The 13506-nt window shown below is 41.1% G+C and overlaps 1 protein-coding gene across 1 annotated transcript in view; it reads right to left on the bottom strand.

Moving 5' to 3' along the window:
* Window positions 1-862: 862 nt before the first annotated feature.
* The window catches only part of PTPN22 (protein tyrosine phosphatase non-receptor type 22), a 139325-nt gene continuing 126681 nt past the window's right edge, over window positions 863-13506 (bottom strand). The window contains exons 18-21 of the mRNA XM_075851197.1: window positions 11388-11497; window positions 8366-8396; window positions 5069-5140; window positions 863-1183 (exon numbers count right to left, since the gene is read on the bottom strand). Of these exons, the coding sequence (XP_075707312.1) occupies window positions 1119-1183; window positions 5069-5140; window positions 8366-8396; window positions 11388-11497 (278 nt within the window). The 3' untranslated portion in view covers window positions 863-1118. The remainder of the gene's footprint in view (window positions 1184-5068; window positions 5141-8365; window positions 8397-11387; window positions 11498-13506) is intronic.

Genomic DNA, 13506 nt, shown 5'->3' with positions numbered 1-13506 from the left:
TGTTACCTCTCCTCCACTCCTGTCCTCAATAGCACCTTCACATGATTGGCAAGTCATCACCCCGCACAAGATCCGCACGCTCATCTCCTGAAATAATCTGTGCTGCTGTGAACTCTGCTCTTACCATTACGTGGTGACTTGCCAATCATGTGAAGGTGTTATTGAGGACAGGAGTGGAGGAGAGGTAACAGACTGAGAGCTACGTAATGGTAAGAGAAGAGTTCACAGCAGCACTGAATCTGCACGCTCCTCTCCTGAAATACTCTGTGCTGCCTTAAACTCTGTGGACAGGTCAGGATCCTGTTTCTTTTAAATGCTGCACTGTAGCGCAGCCTTATATAGTGGATCGAGAGGGTTCCCCAGAAGCATTTAAAAGAAACAGGATCCTGACCTGTCCACAGAGTTTAAGGCAGCACAGAGTATTTCAGGAGAGGAGCGTGTGATTGGCTGCAGAGGCCGCTGCAGCCTGTGATTGGCTGCAGAGGCGGTCACGTGTGATGAAGCGTCATCCCTGGAGGCCGGCCTTCTGACGTCATCCTGACGTGCGTGACCGCCACTACAGCCTGTGATTGGCTGCAGCGGCGACATGGATGAAACGTCATCGCTGGAGGCCAGACAGGAGGTATGTAAGTATGAACGTATTTTTTTATTACATTGAAATTTTATTTTCCGCGCGCCGAGCATGGTACTGTCAAGGTTGCTGAAAGAGTTAGTGCAGCCCATTAACTCTTTCAGCACCCTGGACAGTACCATGCTCGGCGCACGGAAATTACAGGTTCGGTCAGAACTAGTTCGGTCCGAATCGAACTTTTTCGTGAAATTCGGCGAACTAGCCGAACCGAACTTTTCATAAGTTCGCTCATCTCTAGACATGAACAAAAAAGAATGTTCCAGCCTAAATACCTTGGTAGCAACTTTTGTGGGTAAAAACCTTTGTTATGCTATAACATGTTTCCATTGTTCCATTGGACTTTATGCATCCTATAACGCACATGAAATGTCACCATTGTACATAAAACTCACATAATAAATAAGATCAGAAGATAATATATTTTTTAGTTTTTTTAAATATTAAGAGAATCAGAGATATTATTATCAGGAACATGTGCAGATGCTCTTTATATGTCCCAAGTTGCTGGTGGTTTTCTTGGTCCCTTTGGCTTTGCAAATCGATTCCCGAAGCCTAAAAAAAAATTAAAACTGTGTGAGAAAGCAACCATTATGGGGGAATTTATTGCAGAGGAAAAAATTCCAATATCTTGCATCCTGCTTCCATGTCATATTCACAGAGGAAGCTGAGATACAATTTTGTTCAGGGTCCTTACACTAAGCAGAAGTTTGAGCTGGCACTGTTCTAACAAAATAGCAGCTCTAGTAGGGTTAAACTGGTTTAACAGGATTACAAAAACATGGCTGTTTTTTAATTTTAGAAACAGCGCCACACCTGCCCATAGGATGTCTTTGGTATCACATCTCAGCTCCACTGAAGTGAATAGGGATTAACTAACTGCAATAACACACACGACAGGGGTGGAATTCTTTCTAGTTTTTCTAATCCTGGACAATCCCTATAAAGAGTCACAAATCACTATTTTGCTACCAGCTATCAAACTCGCCCACCTTGTTCTGTACATGTAACAGGCAGGCACAGCTAAACCATTCTCCGGTCGGAGGACCTTGTCAAACAATTCCACAGATCTCTGAACCATTTTGACTGGGCTAACTTGGATACTGTGCTTATATACATAGGGTTCTCCATTGAGATCAACTCCTTTCCATATTCCCTACTAGGGCCTTTAGAAGTCATAGATATCATCCCCTACTTCTGACCCTTCTGTATTATCTAAAGTGGAGATAGCAGCCAATAATTCCAGCAGCTGTACCCCTAGGGATTATTTTGGTAGTACTCTGTTTTAGGCCGGATTCACACGAGCATGTGCATTTTGCGCACGCAAAAGACGCGGCGTTTTGCGTGCGCAAAAGGTACTTAACAGCTCTGTGTGTCAGCCCCGTATGATTTGCGGCTGCGTGATTTTCACGCAGCCGCCATCATTATGACACTCCGTTTGGATGTTTATAAACAGAAAAGCACGTGGTGCTTTTCTGTTTACATTCATAGTTTTACTGCTGTTGCGCGAATCACGGCCAAATATAGGACATGTTGTGCATTTCACGCAGCGGACATACGCTGCATTAAATTCACTGACAGTCTGAACGGCCCCATTCAGTAACATAGGTCCGTATTATACGTTCGTGTGAATAAGGCCTAAGGTTTACATCTGCATGGAGTTAGTATGTTCTACCTTTGTATGTGTGGGTTTCCTCCCACGCTACAAGAAGGTTAATTAACTTCCTTTGAATTTGGCCTTAAAGTGTTACATAGTTAGTACGGCTGAAAAAAGACACATGTCGATCAAGTTCAACCAAGGGAAGGGAAAAGGGAAGGAAAAATTTCTACACATAGGAGCTAATATTTTTTTGTTCTAGGAAATTATCTAACCCTTTTTTAAAGCCATCTACTATCCCTGCTGTGACGAGCTCCTGCGGTGGACTATTCCATAGATTCACAGTTCTCACGGTAAAGAAGGCTTGTCGCCTCTGCATCTTGAACCTTTTTTTCTCCAGACGGAGGGAGTGCCCCCTTGTTTTTTGAGGGGGTTTTACAAGGAACAGGATTTCACCATATTTTTTGTATGTGCCATTAATATATTTATATAAGTTAATCATGTCCCCCCTTAGTCGTCTTTTTAAAGGCTAAATAGGTATAATTCTTTTAATATTTCCTTATAACTTAGATTCTCCATGCCCCTTATTAGCTTCGTTACTCTTCTTTGTATTTTTTCCAACTCCAGGGCATCCTTTCTATGAACTGGAGCCCAGAACTGAACTGCATATTCTAGATGAGGCCTCACTAATGCTTTGTAAAGTGGTAATATTACATCCCTGTCCCGCAAGTCCATGCCTCTTTTAATACACAACAATATCTTTCTGGCCTTTGAAGCAGCTGATTGACATTGCATGCTGTTATTTAGTTTATGATTTACAAGTACACCCAGATCCTTCTCAACAAGTGAATCCCCCAGTGTAGTCCCCTAGGACATATGATGCATAACTTTACATTTATCTACATTAAAGAGGCTCTGTCACCAGATTTTGCAACCCCTATCTGCTATTGCAGCAGATAGGCGCTACAATGTAGATTACAGTAACGTTTTTATTTTTAAAAAACGAGCATTTTTGGCCAAGTTATGACCATTTTTGTAGTTATGCAAATGAGGCTTGCAAAAGTCCAAGTGGGCGTGTTTAAAAGTAAAAGTCCAAGTGGGCGTGTATTATGTGCGTACATCGGGGCGTTTTTAATACTTTTACTAGCTGGGCGTTCTGATGAGAAGTATCATCCACTTCTCTTCAGAACGCCCAGCTTCTGCCAGATCACGCTGTGACGTCACTCAGAGGTCCTGCATCGTGTCAGACGAGCGAGGACACATCGGCACCAGAGGCTACAGTTGATTCTGCAGCAGCTCAGCGTTTGCAGGTAAGTAGCTACATGGACTTACCTGCTAACGCCGATGCTGCTGCAGAATCAACTGTAGCCTCTGGTGCCGATGTGTCCTCGCTCGTCTGACACGATGCAGGACCTGTGAGTGACGTCACAGCGTGATCTGGCAGAAGCTGGGCGTTCTGAAGAGAAGTGAATGATACTTCTCATCAGAACGCCCAGCTAGTAAAAGTATTAAAAACGCCCCGATGTACGCACATAATACACGCCCACTTGGACTTTTACTTTAAACACACCCACTTGGACCTTTGCAAGCCTCATTTGCATAAATACAAAAATGGTCATAACTTGGCCAAAAATGCTCGTTTTTTTAAAATAAAAACGTTACTGTAATCTACATTGCAGCGCCTATCTGCTGCAATAGCAGATAGGGGTTGCAAAATCTGGTGACAGAGCCTCTTTAAACTTAATTTGCCAACTGGATGCCCAAACACTTCGTTTGTTTAAATCCGCTTGCAATTCACGAACATCTTCCATAGACTGAACTATATTACATAGCTTCGTATCATCTGCAAAAATAGAAATCGTGCTATTAATCCCATCCTCTATATCATTAATAAATAAGTTGAATAATAGTGTTCCCAGCACTGAACCCTGGGGTACACCACTTATAACCAGGGACCATTCAGAGAAGGAATCATTGACCACAACTCTCTGGATACGGTCCTTGAGCCAATTCTCAATCTAATTACAAACTATACTTTCTAAACCAAACCTGTAGTCCTTAATTTACCCATTAGACGTCTATGAGGGACAGTGTCAAATGCCTTTGCAAAGTCCAAAAACACCATATCCACAGCGGCCCCTCTGTCTAGGCTTCTGCTCACCTCTTCATAAAAACAAATCAGGTTGGTTTGACAACTTCTGTCCTTAGTAAAACCGTGCTGGCTGTCACTTATAATACTATTTTTTGTCACATAATCCTGTATATAGTCCCTCAATAGCCCCTCAAACATTTTACCCACAATGGATGTTAAGCTTACTGGTCTATAATTACCCGGCGAAGACCTAGAGCCCTTTTTGAAAATAGGCACCACATTTGCGCTGCGCCAGTCCCTTGGCACTATACCAGTCACTAGAGAATCTCTGAATAATACATATACAGTAGATGAACAACGTCCAAACCCATCGTTTTCAGCGGCGACCATCTATGTGTATGGGATGTCCCAATTCTCACCCGACGGCAGATGACAGGGGAAAGAAGGTTCAGGCATATTGGATTTCAACATGCCCAATCCTTTTGTTCTGACATATGTCTGGCAATGGTATATTCCCCATTCAGAACACATGCACTCTTGGCTGAGCATGTATATCTATAGGGGGTTTGAAGGAACAGTTGTTGCCAAATTAGTGTATGGCCACCTTTGGTGTGTCTGAGATAAGAAAATTAGATTGTAAGCCCCATTGGGGACATGGACTGATGTAAATTATGACAATTACTGTACAGTGCTTTCTAATATGTTGCAGCTATTTAAGCAATAAGTAATAAAATACATTTCACAAAATTACCAAAATTTAAAAATGAGAGTGGACCACTTGATTGAGAAGATGCAGATTCTGTTTTTGACAAACTGCAAACATCTATTAAAAGAAAAAATATTTTATTTTCAACCTACAAATATGGAAACTATCTTTAACAGCAGCTTATTATGTATTTTTAGTCAAGTATTAGTCATGGCGATCCATCTAAACAAAAGCACATTAAACTTGATTCTAACATGCATTTCAAATGTGTATTTAGCTATTTCACATATGGATGGTCTTTTAAAAATTTTCTACAATACACAGTAAACTAAACTACATCTAAAAACTATGCCTATTTCCCAAAACGGGAGAATACCCAAATTAAAAAAGTTAGACCATATATCTCACAAGTAATACCAAATGCTTGTTATTTACCAGCGTTTTATAAAAGGGAATGTTTTTTTTTTTTATCAGAAAACTACATATTATTTAAATTAGGGTTTATATTATACACAATTTTTATTTTGGTTGTGTTTGTTTTTTATCCACATAAAATAAATCGTGAAATATCTAATTTTTCACACTGGCCACTACAGGAGACATAATTAGCTGATATTTCCAGTTCTCTAGAGCTCACTTGTCAGTTTTGCTGTGTATACAGTTGAAGGATGAGGATAATCATCTCATTATCATAAGAGGGTGGGCAAGTTAATGACAGCCCTATTTCATTACTGAAAGCCCAGATAAGGCCAAATAGTTAAAGAGGCTCTGTCACCAGATTTTCCAACCCCTATCTCCTATTGCAGCAGATCGGCGCTGCAATGTAGATAAGAGTAACATTTCTTTTTTTCAAAAACAAGCATTTTTGGCCAAGTTATGACCATTTTTATATTTATGCAAATGAGGCTTTCTTAAAGAGGCTCTGTCACCAGATTTTGCAACCCCTATCTACTATTGCAGCAGATAGGCGCTGCAATGTAGATTACAGTAACGTTTTTATTTTTTAAAAACGAGCATTTTTGGCCAAGTTATGACCATTTTTGTATTTATGCAAATGAAGCTTGCAAAAGTACAACTGGGCGTGTTTACAGTAAAAGTACAACTGGGCGTGTATTGTGTGTGTACATCGGGGCGTTTTTACTTCTTTTACTAGCTGGGCGTTAGGAATGGGAGTGTATGATGCTGACGAATCAGCATCATCCACTTCTGTTCATTAACACCCAGCTTCTGGCAGTGCAGACACACAGCGTGTTCTCGAGAGATCACGCTGTGACATCACTCACTTTCTGCCCCAGGTCCTGCATCGTGTCGGCCACATCGGCACCAGAGGCTACAGTTGATTCTGCAGCAGCATCAGCGTTTGCAGGTAAGTAGCTACATCGACTTACCTGCAAACGCCGATGCTGCTGCAGAATCAACTGTAGCCTCTGGTGCCGATGTGTCCTCGCTCGTCCGACACGATGCAGGACCTGGGGCAGGAAGTGAGTGACGACACAGCGTGATTTCTCGAGAACACGCTGTGTCTGTGCACTGCCAGAAGCTGGGCGTTCTGAAGAGAAGTGGATGATACTTCTCATCAGAACGCCCAGCTAGTAAAAGAAGTAAACACGCCCCGATGTACGCACATAATACACGCCCACTTGGACTTTTACTTTAAACACGCCCAGTTGGACTTTAGCAAGCCTCATTTGCATAAATACAAAAATGGTCATAACTTGGCCAAAAATGCTCGTTTTTTTAAAATAAAAACGTTACTGTAATCTACATTGCAGCGCCTATCTGCTGCAATAGCAGATAGGGGTTGAAAAATCTGGTGACAGAGCCTCTTTAAGACAATAATTAGATGGAAAATCACAGTATTTACACTCCAGGGCCAGGCCCAAGTTCAGACCCTTAGATATGCAAAGTATTTCGTTCAACACACATCTGTATTGCTATACACTTTAGGGGAAATCATTTGGACTTGTTTCTAGTTGTCTACAAGGAAGATATATGATAGAAAGCCATTATTGAGAAGAATGACATAGATCTCAACCTGGGGAAATCATGAAAATACCATTTTAAAGGAATTAAAAATGTATTTATGTTTAGTTAGTACAGCTATAAAGGACAGAAAAGCCTGGTTTAAATAGTACTGAGGGTATGTTCACACGGCTTATTTTCGGCCGTTTTTCAGGCCGCAAACGGCCGAAAAATCGGAAGCAGAATGCCTCCAAACATCTGCCCATTGATTTCAATGGGAAAACGGCGTTCTGTTCCGACGGGGCGTTTTTAAAAAAAACGCCCGTGAAAAAGACGTGCATGTCACTTCTTGAGCTGTTTTTTGAGCTGTTTTTCATTGACTCATTCATTCATTGAATATAGAAAAACAACTCCAAAAACGGCCGTAAAAAACGCAGCAAAAAAGTGAGTTTGCTCAAAAAAGACGGATGAAAATCAGGAGCTGTTTTCCCTTGAAAACAGCTCCGTATTTTCAGCCATTTTTTGCTAAGCGTGTGAACATACCCTAAGTCTCACTGACCCTTTACAACCCTCAATTCAGTAGTAATTTTGCCTTGAACTGAGTCCTGAGTACTTTGAGATCGAGTAGCTGCTAGGGTTCAGGCATTCCGGCAACTCTATGGAATGGACTAGTTGTTAGGTAGCATATCCCAAGTGACCAGACTGTCAAACATGACTCAGCTCACAGCTGTATTGGTATCATGTTGACTGAAGATATGTCATCCTTCTCCTTATTGGCTGTTTATCTATATTGTGTTTCGAACATTGCGATGCAACACAGTCCCCCCTTCATGAGTAGTGAATACTGACGTAACATTTGATTATCCTCTGGTTCTCCATCACTCTAATATAGTATCCAAATATCTCATTGTTTTGCAACATTTTATTTACACTGAAATTAGTAACTATTAATTAATGAGTCTTTTCTTAACCGTTGGATGAACAATTAATATCAACAATTGAAAAGTCTATCGAGATCTTATACTTTAAAAGAAATAATGGATTGTTCCTTATTTGATTTCCAGTAGTTTATTTATTACTATATGTAGTATTGTCTTAACCTTTTTGTATTTTTAATAATTATATGTTGTCCCGTATATATTATTGTCATGACAATTAAGGGTTTGTTATAACACATACATGGGACAACATATAATTATTAACAATAAAAAGAAATAAGACAATACTGCATAAATAGGAAACCCTTTTAAAGTCATGTTTTGAGTATGAAGAAATATTATTTAGGTTTATACTAATATCTACACTATATTTATAGACGTTACATAAAAATAAAATTAGACATTTTCAGATTTTCTTATAGTTTTAAAAAATTAAACTTACTTTTTTTCACATTTCTCAATATTTTCATACTCTGTAAATTGATAAAAAGAATAATAAAATAAACCAAATCCAGATATTTACAGACCATTTGTGAATTTAGTGGGGATGATTGCTACAATGACTTCAAAGCCATGTACTGCATAATTTGGGAATAATGCATCCATGCGTCCAACAGTGTTAGGCCCTGTTCACATCTAATATTTTTTGCCCTATTAAACGTGTCTATAGGGCTCTATTGGCTAAAAGAATGTCCCTTTGGCTTCCATTGGGCTAGTATATGTCAGTATATATTTTTTTGAAGGATGGAATAACGTAGTTGACCATCATATTCCATCCCAAGGAATCCCGCAAAAAAAGGATACTGCGTGGTATAGTTTTTTTTTAACATGGGAGCCTATGTGTGACAAATGCCACTGAAGGATATCTGTCACCGGTATATGTTAAACGTATACCTCATGGAGCTTTTCCAGTGCAATGTTCCCGGGTAGAGCATCAGATATCAATCGGCCCTGAGATTCTGGCCCTAAAAAAGCACCTGACGTGACCGTCCATATGTGGACAGTGATTTCAGGGACTTTCAACAGAGTCCCCGGCGTAAGCATTGAGAGCGCTCTTGCCAGGACTCCAGAACTGGAGAAGCCTCTGATAATATGGCCCATATATGGACAGTGATGTTAGGGGCTCTTCCAGGCTCAGATTCTCCAGTTAGAGGGCTTCCCATGCTCTTGCCGGAGACTCCGTAGTTCAAAGCCCCTGACATCACTGACGATATATGGACAGTGACGTCAGGGGCTCCCTTCAGGAGCAGAATCCCTAGTCAGAGTTGTAGCGATGCTCTGGCCGGGGATTGCAGCATCTTAAAGCTCCTAATGTCACTGTCGATATATGGACAGTGAAGTCAGGGGTCTCCCCAGAAGCGGAATCCCTGGCAAGAGCACTACCGATGCTCTAGCCGGGGATTCCAGGATCTTAAAACTTTTAACGTCACTGTCCATATATAGACAGTGATGTCAGGTGCTCCTCCAGGAGAGAAATCCCCGGCCAGAGCGTTACTGGGGCTTCCGCGTGCCTGTCCATATATGGCTAGTGATGTTAAGGGCTTTCCCAAGACATAATTCCCCGGCCAGAGCACCTGCAATGCTCTGGCTGTGGATGCTGTTTTTGAAAGCCCCTGACATCACTGTCCTTATATGGACAGTGACTTCAGGGGCTCCCCCATGCATAGTGATTCAGGTAGCACTCTTCCCTGGTAGTTTGGGCGGCATATCCCACTGTGTCCCTATACAGTGGTATATGTCACTACCTTACATCAGAGGTATACGTCGGGACCCTTCCGATGGAAGGTATACTTCCGATGGAAGGAAAAAATAAGATGTGAACAGGGCCTTATAGGGGGATTTCTTGGTTCTCAAAACAAGTTATTGTACTGACTAAGCCTACCACTGCTCGGCCTCCTATAGAAATTTGCAATAAATTTGTTCCTCCATCATATTATACATTCATTAGAGTAATGCTACGGACATAAAGTATCTCTTTGTGCTTTAACTGTTTCAGGACCAGGCACCATTTAGCCATTTTTGGCACGTGTCACTGAAACAGCTATAACATTTTTATTTTTTGGGATAGCAACGGGATTTTTGCAATGGTTTTTTTCCTGATCAATGCAGGTTTCTTTTATTATCTTTTATATACACAAAATTTTTGCTTTTATAGCATTTTTAAGCTTATAATTTGTGAAAAATAGTAAAAAAATATAATTTTTAGATAATTATTCCAGGTAAAAATTAAGTGTTACCCTAAAATAGACTTTTTATTTATGATATTCCTGGTCTACCATAAATTTTGATATACAGTATTACATGTCTATTTTATGATAATTGAGTCAGGGCTAGTGTTACGGCAATAATTGGTGGGGCGAGTGTTGTTTTTATTCGGGGGGGGGGGAGTATCTTATGTGTAATTTTTATTCAATTTAAAAATGTGGGGGTTTTATTTTTTTATTATTACAGTCTGTCTCTCAGAGGTCAGAAAACACCTTTTAGGGCCTTTATTATTTCATAATTTTTTTTTACACTATATTTTTTCACTGTAACTAGAACTGCACAGCAGCCACAATTACTGGGGAAATCAGCCCTGTTATGGTGACTATTTTCACTTATAGGACTGTGCTGGGCCTAGTTAGACCCAGCAGCAACCACCTACTGCCAGAATCCCGGCGATCATGTGATTAGTCACATGACTATCAGAACAAATAGAGCACTGTGTGTGTGAGTACAGTGAAGAGAGAAGAGGTGAAATCCGCTTCTGTCCTTGCTCCAGGTTCTCTGGCAGTCTCTGACTCCAGGGCACACGACACTCGGCAGCAAGCAAGCTTAAACCCGCGCTGCATATATACAGTGAGCAATCCTCAACCGATTAATCAACGTTGCATCTTGACGTGGTATACACATATTATAGTGTTGTACCAATCCATAAATGTGCAACGCAGCGTGCCCACAAAAAAAGTGTAAAAACAGGAAAAACGTCTTTATTGATACGAGCCCTTGAATAGATAAAAACATCTCTGGACCTTTAGGCATGGCTATGCAACTGATTGCTTTACATCAGTTTTATAAGCGGCAAGTTGTTTTTCTGAAGCAAAAAACAAATTACAGGACTGATGTAAGTTAGTCATTTGCAACTGCTAAAGGTCCTCTTTACTCCAGCCCCGGAGGTTCCGGCATTATGAGAGAACGTACGCCAATATAAAATTAGGTTGTTCCCATAATGTCTTCTCTTTAGCTATAGGCTATATTTTGCGGAATAAACTATTTATTTAATGACATGTCATATAGGGTTGAACAGATTTAGTGTGAGATGTCGAGATGAAAATATTTTGCCCATCATTTGTTGATAATATTATATGCTGAGGAACTTAATAGTTAATTATCATATAAATGTGAAAATGCACTGTACATAAAAGGAAGCTGTAGACAAGAACCCTTTGAACACTCATGTTTACTGCTTTCAAAGCATTCATTACCTTTTTTCTGGTAAATTGTTGTTCGGGCACTGGAGATGGCAAGGAGCCACTGATTTCTGTTTCAATGAGATGTAAGGGCTGAGGGATTTCAGGAACAATGCTTTTTACATCTGAAAGTAGAAGCAGAGCCTATGTTTAAGGTCTAAATAGCAGACACCAAGGTCTAAACGGCACACTGAAAAGCAGCTAGTATTGTTCAATAAATAATTTTTGAACATTCAAATTCTTATCTCAAATAGAACATTTTGCTTCAATAATTGTACTATTTTTTGAGGTTGTTTTGAATTCAGTTTATTAAGCATTTTGTTAAGCAATTAAAAAAAGACATTAAAGCTTGGTATAGGTGTTCCACTTTTTAGTTTAATCATACTGACCAGTGACCATTATACAAAATGTTGATCAAAATCAGATCTTTGAATATTTTGTTGTTGTTGTCCCCCCTCCAGGGTCTGCTGCTGGGAATGCCTGCAATAGGCTGATATAAATGTTTACTTTCCACCTGTCACAGCTACAATTAGGGCACGGCCAGACGTGGCAGAGTTTTTCCGCTGCAAATGTTGGTGCAGATTTGGGGCATTTACGCAATGAATCTGCACCAACATTTGCATATTTGACAGGTAATTCAGACGTTGCAGAAAAGACAGCGGACTTGCCACAGATTTCAGTTTTTGCATTGCAAAGGCTGAAATACGCAGTGAAATTCCGCTTCTTCTCCGCAACAGACAGTGCATGCTGCGGAGGGAAAATTCTGCACCGCAGCCTATGGTCCACAGCCGTGTTTTCCGCAACGTCTGAACTAACTTTCCTAAAAATGTATTGAAACAACTGTAAAAAAAACACTGCAGGAGAATTCTCTGCAGCGGAATTCCACAGCAATTCCGCCACGTTTGGCCATGCCCTAATACAGCATTACAGAGGGCCCTTGGGAGTCAATGGCCGACCACTGTTTTCATTGGATGCCCGTAGCCCTCCCAATACAAGCTCTGAGCACCTAGTTACTTGAGTGGGTTACCAAACATAGAACCGAACTCTATAAGATAAATGCCCTGATTGGGTATATGAGCAAATAATCCCTTTAATGATGGCAAATTCAACATAGAAGTTTTCAAATATAAATTATCCATGAGAAAATATCCTAATTCACTTAACCCCTTAGTGACCTCCCTATTTTAGGCCCTAATGACCAAGATTTTTTTTTCGTTTCTCTATAGTTGCATTCAAAGAGCTATTCAAAGAGTCACACAAAGAACTATAACTTTACTATACATAGATGTATGAGGACTTGTTAGTTGTTCTTTTTAATAGCACCATTTTGGGGTAAATATCATTTTTTTATTAACTTTTATTAACCTTTTTTTGTGGAGAATAGAAAAAAAACCTGAAATTCCGCCATTGTTCTATGCTTTTTAAACCCACACCCACTGGCGTAACTATAGGGGTCGCAGCGGTCGCAATTGCGACCGGGCCCCGAAGCCAGGGGGGCCCACGGCCCCCCGCACCACATCAATAAAAAGTTACTATAGTAACTCGGGCCGCGGGCCCCTGTTACTATAGTAACATACTTTACTTACCTTCCTGGTTCGGGATCGCAGCGGAGGTCCTGACGTCAAGCGCTGTGCGCAGCGCATGACGTCACAGCGCTATGCCGCCGCGCACAACATCGAGACGACAGAACTCCCGCCGCGGCCGAAGAGGAAGGTAAGGTTATCCCTGACTGGCGGGGTCTCACTCCCGGGACCCGCCAATCAGCTGTTTTGAAGGGGCCGCAGCACTCGTACGAGAGCTGCTCCCCTTCATTCCTGTCACTTCATTCCGGTCACACTGTGAATCGGTGTCGGCGATTCACAGTGTGAGCGAGTAAGGGAAATGAAGGGGAAGCAGCTCTCGTACGAGTGCTGCGGCCCCTTCAAAACAGCTGATTGGCGGGTCCCGGGTGACACATCAGCTATTGATGGCCTATCCTGTGGATAGGCCATCAATGTTTAGGGACTGCACAACCCCTAAGCCTACGATGTATCAGGCTTAGGGGGCCCATGAGACAGGATCACAGATTGTGTGATCCTGTCTGCTGGGCCCTGTATCTAAGCCAATCACATGGTAGGCTTAGATACATGGCCCA

This window comes from Rhinoderma darwinii, chromosome 2, assembly GCF_050947455.1.
Source record: "Rhinoderma darwinii isolate aRhiDar2 chromosome 2, aRhiDar2.hap1, whole genome shotgun sequence".
NCBI lineage: Eukaryota > Metazoa > Chordata > Amphibia > Anura > Rhinodermatidae > Rhinoderma > Rhinoderma darwinii.
This window is presented reverse-complemented; position numbering and strand designations above follow the sequence as displayed.